Source organism: Epithele typhae, assembly GCF_022376455.1.
Source record: "Epithele typhae strain CBS 203.58 chromosome Unknown BXZ73scaffold_13, whole genome shotgun sequence".
NCBI lineage: Eukaryota > Fungi > Basidiomycota > Agaricomycetes > Polyporales > Epitheliaceae > Epithele > Epithele typhae.
The window spans coordinates 63,718-79,456 of record NW_025954204.1 but is presented as its reverse complement, the minus strand read 5'-3'; the positions used below and the strand labels follow the sequence as shown (position 1 = coordinate 79,456).

General features: G+C 56.4%; 6 protein-coding genes across 6 annotated transcripts; 3 read left to right on the top strand and 3 right to left on the bottom strand.

The window, feature by feature from the left end:
- Positions 1–59: 59 nt before the first annotated feature.
- On the top strand, positions 60–3,252 carry BXZ73DRAFT_44058 (SPOC domain-like protein; the record flags this gene model as incomplete). Its single annotated transcript, XM_048019266.1, has 13 exons — positions 60–239; positions 328–382; positions 430–561; positions 616–787; positions 837–897; positions 948–1,349; positions 1,413–1,773; positions 1,805–2,000; positions 2,057–2,277; positions 2,338–2,587; positions 2,651–2,888; positions 2,942–2,967; positions 3,018–3,252. 13 exons carry the CDS (start codon positions 60–62, stop codon positions 3,250–3,252), a joined length of 2,529 nt encoding a protein of 842 aa, XP_047879569.1.
- Positions 3,253–3,527: 275 nt separating this feature from the next.
- On the bottom strand, positions 3,528–5,633 carry BXZ73DRAFT_99649 (uncharacterized protein; the record flags this gene model as incomplete). The annotated part of the gene is made up of 8 exons (XM_048028074.1): positions 3,528–3,646; positions 3,700–3,799; positions 3,858–4,282; positions 4,337–4,399; positions 4,453–4,530; positions 4,584–4,974; positions 5,106–5,217; positions 5,278–5,633. The coding sequence occupies 8 exons, from the start codon at positions 5,631–5,633 to the stop codon at positions 3,528–3,530; spliced, it is 1,644 nt and encodes a 547-aa protein (XP_047879568.1).
- A 559-nt stretch (positions 5,634–6,192) lies between these two features.
- BXZ73DRAFT_89072 (phosphoglycerate mutase-like protein) lies at positions 6,193–8,221 on the bottom strand (the record flags this gene model as incomplete). Its single annotated transcript, XM_048025158.1, has 6 exons — positions 6,193–6,833; positions 6,894–6,924; positions 6,966–7,245; positions 7,395–7,486; positions 7,577–7,965; positions 8,026–8,221. 6 exons carry the CDS (start codon positions 8,219–8,221, stop codon positions 6,193–6,195), a joined length of 1,629 nt encoding a protein of 542 aa, XP_047879567.1.
- Positions 8,222–9,548: 1,327 nt separating this feature from the next.
- On the top strand, positions 9,549–10,588 carry BXZ73DRAFT_76135 (uncharacterized protein; the record flags this gene model as incomplete). Its single annotated transcript, XM_048022363.1, has 5 exons — positions 9,549–9,594; positions 9,742–10,013; positions 10,079–10,195; positions 10,252–10,282; positions 10,449–10,588. The coding sequence occupies 5 exons, from the start codon at positions 9,549–9,551 to the stop codon at positions 10,586–10,588; spliced, it is 606 nt and encodes a 201-aa protein (XP_047879566.1).
- A 1,748-nt stretch (positions 10,589–12,336) lies between these two features.
- BXZ73DRAFT_76134 (ribosomal protein S17e) lies at positions 12,337–13,039 on the bottom strand (the record flags this gene model as incomplete). The annotated part of the gene is made up of 5 exons (XM_048022362.1): positions 12,337–12,459; positions 12,522–12,722; positions 12,779–12,833; positions 12,924–12,979; positions 13,037–13,039. The coding sequence occupies 5 exons, from the start codon at positions 13,037–13,039 to the stop codon at positions 12,337–12,339; spliced, it is 438 nt and encodes a 145-aa protein (XP_047879565.1).
- A 413-nt stretch (positions 13,040–13,452) lies between these two features.
- On the top strand, positions 13,453–14,223 carry BXZ73DRAFT_99646 (ribosomal protein S8; the record flags this gene model as incomplete). The annotated part of the gene is made up of 4 exons (XM_048028073.1): positions 13,453–13,485; positions 13,535–13,634; positions 13,914–14,092; positions 14,143–14,223. The coding sequence occupies 4 exons, from the start codon at positions 13,453–13,455 to the stop codon at positions 14,221–14,223; spliced, it is 393 nt and encodes a 130-aa protein (XP_047879564.1).
- Positions 14,224–15,739: the final 1,516 nt, after the last annotated feature.

The following is a 15,739-nucleotide window of genomic DNA, read 5'->3' as shown; positions in this document are numbered from 1 at the left end:
CGTTTCCTTAATTGAATGTACGAAAGCTGTTCTTGATGTGCACACAGTACACTGTCACCATGTTCCTCGTGGACGTATCGTCGTCCATGGACAAGATTCGCCGCGTGGAGGTCCCCGGTCCACAGGGACCTGTGATCATCGAGATGACCAACCTCATGTGGTCTCTGCAGTATGTCATGCTCAAGATACAGGAAATGGTAGGTCGGACTGTCCACCTCCCAACAAAGCCTGCCGCCACCGTCCACCATCCCACCTGTAGCAGGGGTGGCGGAGTCGCTTCGAGCCGGTTCTCGATTGCTCCATAGAGCTGACTTGTACCTCTGGTAGATTTTCAATGGAAGGAAGACTGACCAGTGTGGAGTGATTCTATTCGGCACTGAAGGTCTGTTGATTTGCCCGCATCTTGAACTTCACTCACAGTGCTCCCAGGGACGAACAATATCATCAACGCGGAGCACGGCGGCTATGAGCACGTCACTGAACTCATCCCCGTTCAGCAGCCGAACCACAGCACGCTTTCAAAGCTCGCCGCTCTCGAAGCCTCGAGCGTGGTCGGGGATCGTAAGTAACTCTTGCTCTAACACCAATCATAGCGTCGCTAACGTTTGTTTTCAGCCATTGATGCCCTCATCGTCGGAATAGAGGTGCAAGACAGGGTCCTCGAGAAGAAGCGAACATGGACACGTAAAATCGTGCTGTTGACAGACGGCGAAAGTCCGATGGAAGTCGAGGACTGGCAAGCAACTGTCGAGAAGATGAATGGGCTCAGCACCGGTCTCACCGTGGTGTACGTGTGCGCAGTGTGCACTAATTTGTCCCGCTAATATCATCCCCAGCGGTATCGATTTTGATGACGATGATCTGCCTTTCCATGAGGAGGACAAGAGCAACATCAAGGTGAACATCCTGCTAACGCCCCGCGGTCTGTTACTGACACCATCACGCAGAAAGAGAACGAGTCTTTCTACAAGGAGTTCACGGAGGCTCTCCAACAAGGTGTTGTCGGCAACTGCGACTACGCCCTCAGTGAGATCTCCCGGCCCGACGTCAAGCAGGTCAAGTCGGCCATGCTGAGTACCGTCCTGAGGATAGGGGACACAGAAGCGCGCGACGAAGAGGCGATCGAGATTCAAATCAAGACATCGAAGGCGACCGCGCTCGCCCGCCCCAAAAGTTGGAAGCGCTTCGCACGCCGGAAACCGATGAAGGAGGAAGACGAGGACGCAATGGACGAGGACGAGCCGATGTCGACGTTCGCGCAGCTGCGCATGCGTACCGACTACATTCTCGACAGGGACAAGGGGGAGAAGCCCGAAGCGGTGAAGTCCGAAGAGAACGAGGACGAAATGGTCGGCGCAGAAGACGAGGACGAACACGACGCACGAATGCAGGCGAGCGCCGCGGCGACGAAGGACCTGGCCGTGATCCCAAAGGAAGAACTCGTGCGCGGGTACAAGTACGGCGCGTCGTTTGCCCCAGCACCTGATGGCGGTTTCCCCCGCCTCGAGACGCGGAAAGGGATCGACATCTGTGGGTTCTTCCAGCAGAAGAACTTCCGGAGGGAGATGGCTATGGGCGAGGTGTCCTACATTTGGGGCGACCCAACGATGCCGATGCAGCAGGTCGCGCTCTCAGGTCTGGTTCAGGGAATGTATCAGAAGGGTGCGATGGCGATTGCGCGGTGGGTGAGCAGGGACAACATGGACCCCAAGATGGGTGTCTTGTATCCGTGCCCTTTTCAAGATGCAGATGCGCTGATGTGGGTGCAAGTGGGTACTCTTCTTCCTAAGCGAGAGGCTGTCAGCTAAGAATGTGCTCCAGATGCCGTTCGCGGACGACGTCCGCAACTACTCTTTCGCCTCGCTAGAGACCCTCGTCAACAAGAAAGGCGAGGTGGTCAAGGAGCACCCCTACCTTCCCACTGAGGAGCAGATGGACGCCATGGAAGCCTTTGTTGATGCTATGGACCTCAGCGACGCCGGGGAGAAGAACGAGGAAGGGTGAAAGCCCTATTTTGCTCATCTGTTCATTTAGCGTGTTGACGCACCCCTTGCAGTGAGCGTGAGCCCTGGTTTGACACCCGCCTGTCCTACAACCCCGCAATCCACCGCACGAAGCAGGCGCTATTCCATGGAGCGGTTGTGCCAGACCTCAATACACACCCACTCCCTCCGCCTCACCCCGAACTCCTCAAATACTTTGAGCCTCCGCGGCGGGTGCTCAAGCGTGCGCGCCGGGCGATCGAGGACGTCAAGAAGGCGTTCAACGTGCGTGAAGGTACGCGTATCTCTCCATTTCATCTAGACTCCCTTCTGAACATCGAGAAATACCTCGTAGTGCCCAAGAAAGCTCGCGTCCGCAAGGACGAGCACAAGCGCGTTGAAGACGAAGACGACGAGATGCTGCTCCTCGACGCCAAACCCGGTCCCTCCGCCACACAGCGCCGCCCGCAAACCGTCAGCCCCCAGTCGAAGGCGAAGGAGAAAACCAAGGCGAAGGCGAAACCGGTCTCAGCGGACAGCGGGAGTGAGACGGAAGAAGAGCCCGAGGACGAGGAACTCCTCCTAGGCGCCGCGCCCACGCGCCCGTCCAAGCCCGCGTCGAAGCCGCCACTGCCCACGCCGACCCGTTCGCTGTGCCCGGACGACAGCCGGGAGGGGGAGGAGGGCTCCGTGTACATCGACCCGAAGCGCGCGCCCGGGCGGATCGTTGGCGAGTCGTACCCGCTCCGGGACTTCAAGAAGAACGTCGCGCGCGGGGACGTCGTGTCGAAGGCGGTCGAGGACCTCGGCGTGGTGATCAAGACCGTCGTCACAAAGCCCTTTGTGTCGCGGCGGACAGCGGAGATGCTGGAGTGCATGGACGAGCTGCGCAAGGTGGCTCTTGAGGTGAGTACGCTATACTCGCTGACCACACCGTGGCCGCTGACGTGTCCTTGCAGGAGGACGAGATCGATGCGTGGAACGAGTGAGTGTCTTAGCGTATCCTTTTGACTGGCCATTGACATTACCCCGAAGGTTCATCCAGGACCTCCGGGATATATGTATGTCTGGGAAGCGAGGTGCTAAGGACTTCTGGGACGCTGTGCGTGGTGTTGGTCGTCCGCTCAGCTTCATTACGAGCTCCGAGGCGTCGAAAGCAGGCGGAAAGTCGCAGATTGCAGAGAGCGAGGCCGCGATGGTACGTCTCGGCTTCCTTTCACCGATTGTACACCCCTCTAACCTGCACTCGACACAGTTTATACAGCAATAGACGGTGAGGGTGTCCAAGTCGAACCTGCGGTGTGTCGACGACTCCAAAGGGACTCGGGTTACTGTTCTTGTTTTTCGCCATGTACAGCGAAAAAATCTATCTTCTGTCTCCCGTACATTCGATGTTGCGAAGAAAGATCGGATCAAACTAAGGCCGCGTATTTGGGGTTTCCCGGAGTTGCACTAAGAAAGTCACGGTACGTTAGTACTCAAAGCGTGTAACGGCACAGCAAATGATAACTATACAGTATATGAAACGACTAGTCATTCTGGGAGTTACAGTTGAAAAAAGATCTCCGGTTGTGGTATTCGGGCGTCGAGATAGGAGTAGATGGCTCGCTCAAGCACCCGCATAAGCCGAGTCTTGATGACCTGAAGAACATCCTCCGGCAGACCTGCGGGTGGGAGCCAGGGGAAGATCGTTCCATGGGTGCCTTGGAGAGCGAACTTGCTTGGAGAGATAACCCCTTTTTGCGCAGCGAGCTCATTGCAAGAAGCTCACAACAATAGCAGTGCTTTCTGTAGACTCCGATCGGTATCGCCTCACTCTAGGGGAAGTCACCGCATTAGTGCCCTTGAGTTCGTGCCAGCTTGACTAGAACGCACCTTGAGCATGTGCTCGCAGTCTTCCTCAACCTCGCCGAATTCGGCGGCACCCGTGCGCATAGACCAGGCGAGACCCATGAGCGCCGCCTCGGGATGTACGTCAACATCGATGTTCATCCCATCGGCACCGTTGGTCAATTGGCGGAGATACGTGTCCGGCAATGGGGTAATGTCGCACCCCCGCACCATCTTTTGGACCTCTTCTAAAAGATCAGATGATGGCGTCTTCGCAAGCTCAGCGGAGACGGCCTGGACTCGGTACACCTTCAGCCAGACCGAGGAACCGGGGTCTGTCTGTAAGCTCTTGCGAAGATGTCGCAAAATGGCCACGATGTCGAGAGCGGACACAAGTGTCTTCAGGTATTGAACCACATGGAGCCTTGCCTGCGATTCCCTGTGCTCGGTACACGTGTCTGAGGCAAGATCTGATTCAAGTAGGATAAGTATGGCGTTAGTAAGATAAAGCAGATGTTACACACCTTCATCGCCATCGTCGCCTGCCATCCCTGAGACTTTGGGTTGTCCGAAGCCAGTAACATCCGCTGCACAAGGCTCGTGAGCACCACGCCGTTCCAGCAGTGCTTATGCCACGCACCATGGCTGCCCGACTGATCCCCGTGCCCACGTTTAGCCGCGTCAGCCGCCGCGCGCTCCTCGTGTGTGGATACATTCCCTTTGCGGGGGTTAAAATCGTTCCAGTACTGCGACATATGAACCAAGACTCACTGCTGATGTAGAAACGCTTGGCGCTCCTTCTGCGCATCCCCGAAAACTTATTGTTCAAAGCGTTGGTGATGAGGTGGGCAACAATGCCGCTTGACAGGAGAACCTTCAAGAGGAACATATACCCCCATAGCTGCTGGTACACGACGACTTCGTACGAGTCCTGTCCGTCAAAAACCATTCCGCGGAGCGTGGTCCTCAAGGAGTGCACGAGGTCTCGAAGTACCATCGCCCACTGCGCTGCGTTGCCGCTCGAGACCATGTACTTGCCGACGTTGTTGCTAGAAGCTGTAGAGGGACTAGACACCGAGAGACCCCAGTTCTCGAGCAGAGTCTCAGCCTCAGGTGGCCTCAGATCAAGCTTGAAGTGCTGTTCGGTGATCGGTTCGCATGCCTGTGGCGCCGAACTGAGATGTTCGTAGATGAGATTGCAGGATGCGTATCCCAGGAGCCCGAGTCTCGACCTCCCCAGATCGTGTCGCCGTTCTCGATCCGGGTGTACATTTTGTTGTAGCAGCGACTGACGATGAACCTGAAGAGGAGGTGCTGTCTCAAGCTCTCCTCTGGCGGTAGGGAACAGAAGTGCTGGATGACAGAGGTGACATCTGCCACATAGGAGTCGAAGTCGGAAAACCGTCTGAAAATTTCGTCAATTGCCATAATTTGACCGATGCGTCAAAGGCCGTTTTCAACGCACCGTTGGAGCAAGGTAGCAGAGCTCTCGGACAATAGCTCAGCGCCTCTCTGAGCCGATGCCGCAACTCGCACAGGGGGTCCTGTAGGCGATCCGTGGCATGACATTACGAATGCGGTGATTCCGTGGATGTCCAGATGACCCGTGACTGCAACGAAGTTTGCCTTTTTGTGATCTATGGTGGCTAGGATGAAGGCGATGACATTCAGGACTTGTAGGAGGTGCTTATCGCCGCGTCGTTGTTTTACTGTGATGTGATCGGGCCCAGGACGGGCGTTCTGGAGAATCGTGGAAAGGATGAGGATGTCCCGTGCCAGGAGCGTGTGCTTCGGAGGATGGGTCATGCTGTGTGAGGCCATGGTGAAGGTTTTGAAGTTGGAAGTGCGTTGGTCATAATTTTGCCGCTCTAGTATGTATGTATAATCTGCCAGACGGCGTTGCGACCCGTACAGTGGTTTCGAGGGACCGTCGAAAAGGGGCCAGGGGCAGGTCGGGGTGCCCGTGCCCGACCCCTGGAACCCCTCATCGATCCCGCCTTCGGATTAGAGAGGCCCAACTCGAAGCGATCGCGACGGTTGGGTAGGATTCAGCTGGCGTGCGTACGTGTCGTGTCGTGTGGCACAAGTCGCGCTGAGTCAGCTTGATCAGGCACCATCACTCTGGCTTCCACTGCTAGTTACATGGACTTGAAGTCCTTTCAAGATCTTCATCGTACTATGCGTAGAAGGTGATGTGCCTAGGGGAGACTACCGTATGCGCGAGTTGGTCGTGTCCCACCACAGGAGCCATGGAGTAATCGAGACGCATACTGCACCTCCCCAGCATCGGGGCACCAACTCCAGTTGTCGACACAAGCATTACATCCTCCGCGTGACAGTTATGCTGAATCATAAGTGATTGTAGCCACAAGTCCACAATCTACTTCTTCATCCGCCCGTCGACGATCAGATCCGGGACGGGCGCGGAGTAGTTCGCGAAGCAGTCGAACTCGAAGTCGATCTCCGCCAGGCGCTCCGCCAAGCCCTGCACGAAGTTGGTGAGCGCGCACAGCCCGTCAGAGTTCGGCGTCTCGCAGTGGGCGAGGCCGGTCAGAGGGACGACGCCGTCGTTGAGAAGGAAGCGGATGTACTGCGTCGTCGAGTCCGCGGCCGCCGGCGCGTACGACGAAGACGACGAAGCGGTGGTGGAGTTGGACGCGATCGTCGGGCAGCTCATGACCTGCGCGATCAGGTTCGACCCGAACGGCACCACCTGGTTGCCGAAGTACGTCTGGTTCGGCTGAACGCGGTCCACTGGGAGCGGGCCCGCGGCGGCCATCGTGGTCAGGTTGAGCGCGGTGGTGATTGTGGAGATGACGGTGTCGTGGGTCGCGTCGACGTAGAGAGGCTGCGTGAGCGGGAAGGTGATGTTGCTCCCGTCGAGCGTGCCGTTCATCGCCGTCGCCGTGAAGTTCGTGGGCGGGGTCTGGGTGAGGCGCGCGAGGAGCTCCGCCGACCACGCCGCACCGAGCGACGCGGTGACCGGGTTCCCCGGGCCGTTGCCGTACCACAGGCTGAGGTCTTCCGGGACGTGCACGCAGTGTAAGTTTGAGCATGAAGCATCAGATCAAGGGGACCGACCGTAGGCGTACTCGAAGCCCTTCCACTCCTCCTCGGTGAACAGGTCGCAGAACACAGAGAACCGAGCGCGACGGTCTCGTACGCGCACGTCATCTGCATCTGCATCACCGTCGCTGTGTCGAGCGTAACACCCTCGATGAACGGCTGCAGACGCGCCACGGTGTCGTTCAGGTACACCGCCGTCCAGTTTGCGGACGCGAGCGAGCCGAGTGAAGAGATCGCGTTGTTCGCGTTCGGGCACGAGTTCCATGGTGCGAGCGAGCTGAAGAACCCTGTGTCCTCAATCATGATCGACTGGTGGTAGGCCGTCTGGTAGGTCGGGACACCGAAGAAGCCCGCCGCGAAGTTGAGACTATGTTTGGCAAACATGAATGTCAGCGTGGGAGGGCCCGGGTGGAGACCGGACGGAAGGTGCGCCTTACGCGGAGTCGACCATGCGTTCTATCATAGACAGCAAGTTAGTATATGGAGCACGTGTCCTCGAGAACTGCGGCTCAGTACGTACGCTCGGAGGTAGTACGGAAGACAGGGAGATCCGTAAAGCCCTTGAGAAGGTTGCCGTACTTGACACGGAACGCGACGCCCAAGTCGTACTATGGCGAACGAGATCAGTCGTGTGCAACGAACGTGCAGACATTACGAGAGCACACTCACATCTGCTGGCGCCCGAACGGCGTCAGGACCTCCGCCCCCAGCTCATACGTCCAAGTGTTGAGGAACGCGAGTGGACCGGTCGCGTTGAACCCGGTTGAGTTCGCCGCAGCCTGGATCTTGGATGCAAAAACGGCAGGGGGACCTCCCGACGTCGGGTAACGTGCGCCATGGCGGTGGAGGAGGTGGGCCTGGGTGAGCTCGCAGCCGGCGGGGATGATCTCGGATGTGTTCGGAAGGCCCCAGGCTCCACCGAGGGACCAGTACGGGCTGAGGTTACCCCAGCTGCGCGCAACATCGAACGGTGTCGTTGCGTTGTCGCTGATAACTACTTGGGCTCCGCCCGGTGCGATCAGCGGGAGAATGTCCTCCTTGAGGGGAGCGCTCGGTGCGGTCTGCACGGCGAACGCCTCGTCTCCAGCTGCATTATGAGGAGACGGATTTGTCAGAGACGCGGCATGACGCGTCAAAGGGGACGTACTGGGGGTAGCACCAGGGTGGCCGATCTCAGACGCGTCGGGGAAGAAGATGTCGAGAGCAGTATCGGTCGCGTTTGCGGGTGGCCATACGGCGCTCACAGGAGAACCGGCGATTATGGACGCCCCAGACTGCGCCTCGGTAAGGAGAAGAGCAGACGCCGCACAAAGAGCGGCGAGAAGACGAGAGGCAGAGAACATATTTTCGTGCCGGCGAGGGGAGCCGGAAGGCGAGTCGTCAAAGCGGCAGAGCAAGGGAAGTGTATCCCTGGCACGAGGCAGTTTATATGGACGAGCGCTGCATGCTGCAGCCGAGGAAACTCTGCCGATGGGTCGGCTCCCGGAGGCTTGACGACCTCACGTAACGGGGAAACCCGGTGAGGAAGATTGCATTGTATAGAAGAAGGCGGCCATCCATTAGTACATTAGCGATCCGGGTATGCGCATAATTAGTACAGTGATACCACGCTGTGACAGAAGATCCAACTAACCAGGAAGCATAGTCCACTCCGCTGTATCCTTCGTCTATGCACAGCAGCTGTTCAGGAAGGATTTATAAGAGGACAAACCCAGGCAATCACGCACGGATGAAACATTTGACTGAAGAACGTGCGTGGGCTATTAATGATCTCCGTGCCAATGCCCTTCGACGGATGCCTCAGGCAATTGATGCCTACGTATTTCTTCACTGTCAACTGGGAGTTCGTATCAGCGCGAGCCTTCTGACTTCGGTGTCGATATGTGCGGTATCGCTTGAAGACTGCGGTCCATACCCACGGGTACTCGAACATTCGAAGTGAACTGTAAAGGCCTCTTGTGAGTATGCGGAATGAACGCCGAAAAAGCGGTCGCAATCCATTCAATTTCCATGGCCATTTTATGATCGAGAAAGCAGTGGGTGTAGTGGGCCCGTAGGAAGGAGGGAGCGGAAAGAGGAGAGATCTGAAGATCTGACGCCCGATGCCTTTGTACGTCAGTGATACCCGCAGTCACGTGTCATGCGAGAGGGGACTCGTCAATTTGCCGCATCCGGATAGCTGCAGTCATCCGTGCCGTCCCTGCAGATATCCAATCCACATGACACTAGATATCCGTTCACGCAACTCGAGCGGTGGGAAACATAGCCGCAAAATTGAAGGATGCCATCACTTCAATGTGTCTCTGGGAACCCACATGGTTAGTATTTACCCCGATTCTCGATTATGATACGTACACTGTGGAGTGTATTTCCAGACGTCACTAGCATATAAATGCGCCGTAGCTGCACTACCGATGTTTGCCCCAATGGCCGCAAGGGATGTGCGTCCTCTTCCATGTGCACCAACACCGCAAATACCCTTTGTCACCTACTTTCCCACTCGAGTTATTCGACCTCATCATCGATGCCAGCTTTCCACTCCATCATGACGATTCTTTCAAAGAAGAAAATATTCGTCACTTCAATTCCTACGCGCTTGTTGGCAGAGCTTGGCGATTTCGCTCTCACAAGTGGCTCTTCCGTACAGTGCACATCCGTGACGTCAGCACCATGCGCAAACTCGCGGAGGTTTACGAGACAACCCCACCATCCGACGGTATGTGCACACTGTGCACATCGCGGAACAGACCCGCCTTCCCAGCGCATCTTCCCACTCTTCCCAACCATCCTCGGTCCCAATTTACCCCAGTTGCGGTCACTCCATATCCAAATGCCCCCCGCCCGACGACGGTGCCCGCTGCAGATTCCCCCACCACAACCCTGCCACTCTACGCTGTCGCCTTCACCCAGGAGTCCCATATACAACACCTTTCACATCCGCCTCCACTCATCTTGTTCCCGATCGAGGATTTGCACCTCAATAACGTCCGCTTCGACTCGTTCGCTGCCTTTGTCCACGTCCTCCGCGGGTTCCCAGACCTTCGCAGGTTGCAATGCACACGCGTGGAGTGGTACTCCGATCGAGTATTGGCTCAACTTCCGGAGGGCTGTTGTTCCCGCCTCACAGAGGTGTCGGTGAGGTTTGACACACAATGCTTGCGTCTGCTCCACAAGCTAATATACACATGGTCACAACCCAGATTGGCCAGATGGACGCGCGTAGCGCAAAGAGACTGCTGGAGTCTCTCCCTTCTTCTGTCGACACAATGGAGTTTTTCGTTGATTCCGGAGTTCATTCGGAAATCGACAATATGGTGGTGAGCTCCCCTCATTCGTGACCACCGATCCGTAGATAACTCGTTTCCGCGACTAGCGGTGGGAGTTATCTCGGTGCGCGTATCTCTGTGAGTATCTATCTGCAGACTTGACTTTCTGTGCCACCATATATCAAAGAACGCGAGGCTCACATTATCGCACGGTATTTGTGCAGGTTTCCAACTTTTGCTATGCTTTCACCTCCCGTTTCTGCTCAGATTATGACGTTTTGCTGATTATATTTGTGCAAAACAGACACCAGCTTTCAACAGATCATGAAGTTCCTGGAGTCGCGCTTGGAGTCGCTCGACTGCCTCCAATTCATTTGGAACAGGACCGCAGTGCGCGGTTCCGAGCACAGCAAAAAGAACTTGTACTCCCCACATTTCCCTTAGAGTCCTTGAAGGTGCCGCAGGAGCAGTTTTGGGTCGTGTTGTTCTGTGCGCTGCTTGAAGGGCTGAAAACTCTAACATCTGGATGTGCCTAGTCCTAAGTTCTGGCCGCCTGTATTTGTCATGTATTTTGTTTCCAGGAAGAAGTGGGACACACGAGTCGAGAATTAGTTGAGGGGTGGAAGGCGCAAGTCATATTCCGTACAGTACTTGGTGAACTCCAACATATCAATCCGATGGTTAGATTAGAGTCGGTTTGCACATCATGAGGCAGAATCGAACCAGACACATGATACGCACAGCGGCATGGAGAATCCTTCGAGTGTCGTTATGATATTTCGGGTCACCACATTTGCTCCGCGGCTACGGAGAGTAATGGACCTCATTGGACTTGGGACGCCTTTTCGGACCTTATATTGTGGACGCTATCCCGCAGGCAAGCGGCGTTGACCCAAATGCTTCACTACTCGCTGTATATTCCCATCTGCGGTCGCTCTCCTGCGTCTGCCAGTCATGGCGCGCGCGTGTCCACTACCGCCTCTTTAACACCGTCTGCATCCGCGACACCCACGACTGTACAAGCTCTCCAACTTTCTCAATTGCGCGCAGCACCTCGGAAGCGTCGTGTGCGCCGTCCGTCTCCTTCGAACACCCTCTCACCCCCTCGTCGCGACCTTCCCCGCCATCCTCGCCCCGGTTCTCCCCAACTCACGACTCTCTGCGTCGAGTCCACCCGGGGGGCACGTCCACCGACCATCTCGTCGTACGTCCACTCCTCGAAGTAACCTGTCCGCCACTGCAAGACCTCCACCTCGTGCGCGTGCGCGTCGCCTCGGCCGGCCACCTCGCCTACATCCTGTCCCGCTTCCCCGGGCTCGAACCTTCCACTACACGGACGTGAGCCTGTGTGATGTCGCCCCCCGAGCAGCGACGCCCACAGCTCTCCCGGAGACGGATGCAGTACCACGTCCAAAACAGCTAAGGGTAAGACGTGCTCCATCTCGTTGTGTCCTGCCGCGACACGTTTCGGGAATCATTGAAATCGAGCATTCCTTCCCTTACAGTTCATCGACACGGATGAACAGAGCAAGGACACGATACTGTCTTTGTTCGGCCCATCCCCCGAGGTCTTTGTCCATTGCCAGAACATACGGTGAGTGAACTTACTAGTAGTAGCGTTCGAGCGTCCTGGTTCCGATATCATTGATCAATTCTGACCATTGTGCCGCTCGCGGCACGAGCAGCCATGAGGCCAGGGAATAAGCGTGAAGGGTCGACAGACGCAAAAAGCACATCGCATATGCGTGAGCAGGTGCTGCAAAGGACGAGTGTATTCAGCGAGATGGTCGGTGACAAGTGATGCGAATCGGCGCCAACCAGAATGCATTCATCTTTCCATTTGTACAACACGCTGTACTTCGAGTATTCTTTCGTTTAGCTGTATAAATTTCGCGGGCTAGGATGTGTTACCTACATGCAATCTTGCTACACGCATGATCTGAACGCGTACGCACACAACGGTGGAGGTGTTGCATGGCTCGATTTTACAAGGTGACTTCCCGCCCAGTCACCGTAGATGGAATGCAAGTACATACGAGAGAGCAGGACAGTAACGACCAGCAGCCCGACGGGAGGTCGCGCTTCGAGCGCCCCGACCGACATCATCGCGGTAGCAGTATGCGGCATAGTCATAACGCATAAGAACCCACGCCCGAGCCCAACCCCGAGCCCGGATCCCATGGTGCAGACGCTTACGAGCGGCCGGCACCCGGAACGTTGCGGCGGTCCCTCCTGGGTCCCCGGTCGGCCTGGGGGAGGGTGGGCGTAACGATGGTGTGGGGGATGGAGTCGAAGTTGAGGGAGTGGAGGAGTTCCTGTTGCAGACCGAGAGGATTGGCCCAGAGAACACGAAAAGCAATAATAGTAGCGAACTCACCTTGGTGTCGGGGTCGATCTCCAGAGGGTTGACGGTGATGTCGAGGGCCGAGACCTCGGGGACGTAGTTATCCTTGCGCTCGCGCTCCTCCTCCTGGAGCTTGAATGAGATACCGCGGACAGGGCCACGCTGAATACGCTTCATCAAGTGGGTGGTGAAGCCGGCAATCTTGTTGCGCAGACGCTTCGAGGGGACAACAGCCTAGGGGACATCTAAGTAAGGCGCTGGATATATGGATATCTGTGGAGGATACGCACGACTTCATCGATGATGCGCTTGTTGGTGTGGAAGTCGAGAGTGAGGCGGGGATAGCTGCCAGACGCACATCAATATCCATATCCACCGTCGCGCTCCTCAACCCAGCACCCGCATATCCACACTTCGCATCGGACAGACACTCACTACTTCTCGATGAGGACACGGGAGGCCCTTTTGGTGGTCTTGGTGCGTACGCGACCCTGTGCACAGCGCTTTCAGCATATTCCCAACCGGCGATAAAGTGCAGTTGGGCTCACCATGGTGGAGCTTGAGGATTGTCGGGGGGCTTGAGCTTGATGAAGGCGACGGTGAGCTGAGCGGATACTCTGCGCGGGCCTGGGGCGGGAAACGCCGGGTGGCTGGCCGAGAACTGTACAGCACTCAGCCACTGGCGCGTCGCAGGAAATGTGACGACCCCTAAGCGCTGGCCGCCGAAGCCTCCTCGCCCCGCCGCCCTCAAGACCCCCGTCCAAGGTGAATGCTGCTCTCTGGCCGCCGCCGCCGCCGCCGACGGGCACAGCGACCTCTAGAAGATGCACTCTTTCTACGGATCGCTCGGTTGTAGCTCGTCTTGACTCATGTCCTCCATGACATGACACTCAGACGAGCGTATTCAAGTCGCTTACTCTCTTGTATCATCCAGCCACTCCTTCGGCCTCCTTGCTTGCCCATCATGGTCCGCGTCTCCGTTCTTAACGACTGCCTCGTGAGTACAGTGATTTATCGTTCGTGGGGGCTCTCTAAGACGATTGTAGAACAACATTGTCAACGCCGAACGCCGCGGCAAGCGTCAGGTCCTCATCCGCCCTTCATCGAAGGTCATCGTGAAGTTCCTCAGTGTAATGCAGCGTCATGGTATGTGTTTCTTTAGTAGACGCCCACTCCGTTCTTCGTCTTTGCATTTATCCCCACTTGCCCGGAGTTATAACTACGATCGACGAGGTACTGCTCCCACCCGCCCCTCGTTTTAAGGCTCCGGAAAATCAACTCCCCCTCATAACCAATCTAGCACAAAGCCTTACTCTTACGGACATGTGTTCACAGCAGGGGGCACATCTATATTTATCTGGCTTTGCCCTTGCCATCCCTATGCAGGAGTTGCGGAATGTAATGCTGACGACTTGCGTTTCGTAGGTTACATCGGCGAGTTCGAGATCGTCGATGACCACCGCTCTGGCAAGATCGTTGTGCAGCTCAACGGTCGCCTCAACAAGACTGGTGTCATCTCGCCACGATACAACGTGCAGGTTAACCAGATCGAGAACTGGGTTGCCCTCCTTCTCCCTGCTCGTGGGTTCGGCATCATCATCCTTGTATGTCCCTTCTTTTCCTGTGCGCGTGCTAGCTGCTAACGTACCACCAGACCACTTCGTCCGGCATTCTCGACCACGAAGAGGCGCGTCGTAAGAACATCGGTGGCAAGCTCCTCGGCTACGTCTACTAGATGTGATGTACGCTTTCATGCGTTGTTTGTAGGTCGTACCTATATCCCAAAATGAGCAGGCCGCGTGGGTTTGTCGCGCTTATGCGTACATGCATGTATCATACTGTTGTCTTCATAACATGAGCATGAACATCCACTGGGCCAGATCCGAGCTGCGTGTGAGCCGTACGGTTTCTTTCCTTTCGTCACATTCGTGCCGTATGTGCAGTCCGTTCGTCTGGTCGCCAAAATATCCGAATTTGGATTGTCTCGGCGGGTCAGGGAAGACTTCACCCCGCGCGTTTTGAACTTGAACTGCCATCACACCCAGCTTATACACCTACTCTGCCAGACACTGCGGTTGGAGAAGCTCCGGATTCTGGATTGTTGTTCATGGGCTTCTGTCAGAAGCTGTCGTATCTGTCCAGCGCGCACAAGGTGTGTCTTGTTGGTCACTTTATGTTGATGTCTGGCAGGGTCACACTCTTCCGTCGCTCTCCACCTGCCGCTTCCGTGGCCAAGGTTCAGTTGTGGTCAAGATTGATCTTCTGGGGCTTCTACAGTCCGTCAAAATGCACGTGGCGAAGCTTCCAGGCATAGGACGGTGAGACCGCCTTCTTCATCGTTTTCATGACACAACGGCGCGCGAGCCAAGAGCTCGGTTCGAAAAGTCGCTTCGCAGTCGCACGCCTGGCCACCGCACTCCAGCCCGCAAGACATCGATGCCCACGGTGTCACAACTATTCTCTAACGTACCGGTCGTCGGTCGCGCCCACACATGCACCGGCGCGTTATTCAGGTCAGTCGATGCCCATCGGCATCGCATTTTCAATATTCACTTATGATCACAGGATCCCGGCTATGCATACACTTTGCTGTTGTGTCCGAACAGACTCTCTGCGCCTCTCACGGCGATAGATTTAATGAATCATCGCGCCCATCATCAAGCTGAACGGTGGACGCTCGCATCACGAAAACACAGACTTCTTTCAAGTTAACTCCCGCCGTGTCCTTTATCATCCATCTTCGATTCGGGTCTGAGGGCGAGGACTCCCGAGCGTTGTGTGGGCGTTTGGCGCCCATACAAGGGACATCGCTTCTCAACGCACTGTCTCCACGACGGCCATTATTCCTCATCCGCTTCGACGATGGTGTTTCCATCTCAAGGCGAGTACGCATCTGGTCCCCCCTACTACGATCTTGTGCGGTCGGCGCGTTCTGGCCGTGGCGCCTCCTTCCATTTCTGGATCTTTGATACCGTCACCCCCCACTACCGTTCTTGTGGCCCCAACACAAGAAGCTTCGTATCTACAACAACAACGCGCTCATCGAGGACAAGAAATCGAGCCACCAAACCCTCTTATGAGATTAGGTTGAAGTTCGCCGCTGCGCCCCCACACACACCCCGGCAACCTGACCGACCCCGCGCCAAGCTCCCCTGGGACCGACCGCGCCCCCGCGCGCCGCCACGCCCGATCGATTGCGCACACACGGAAGCGCGCCAGCCCACTCCCTCCGCGGCCCCGCTGCATTGTTA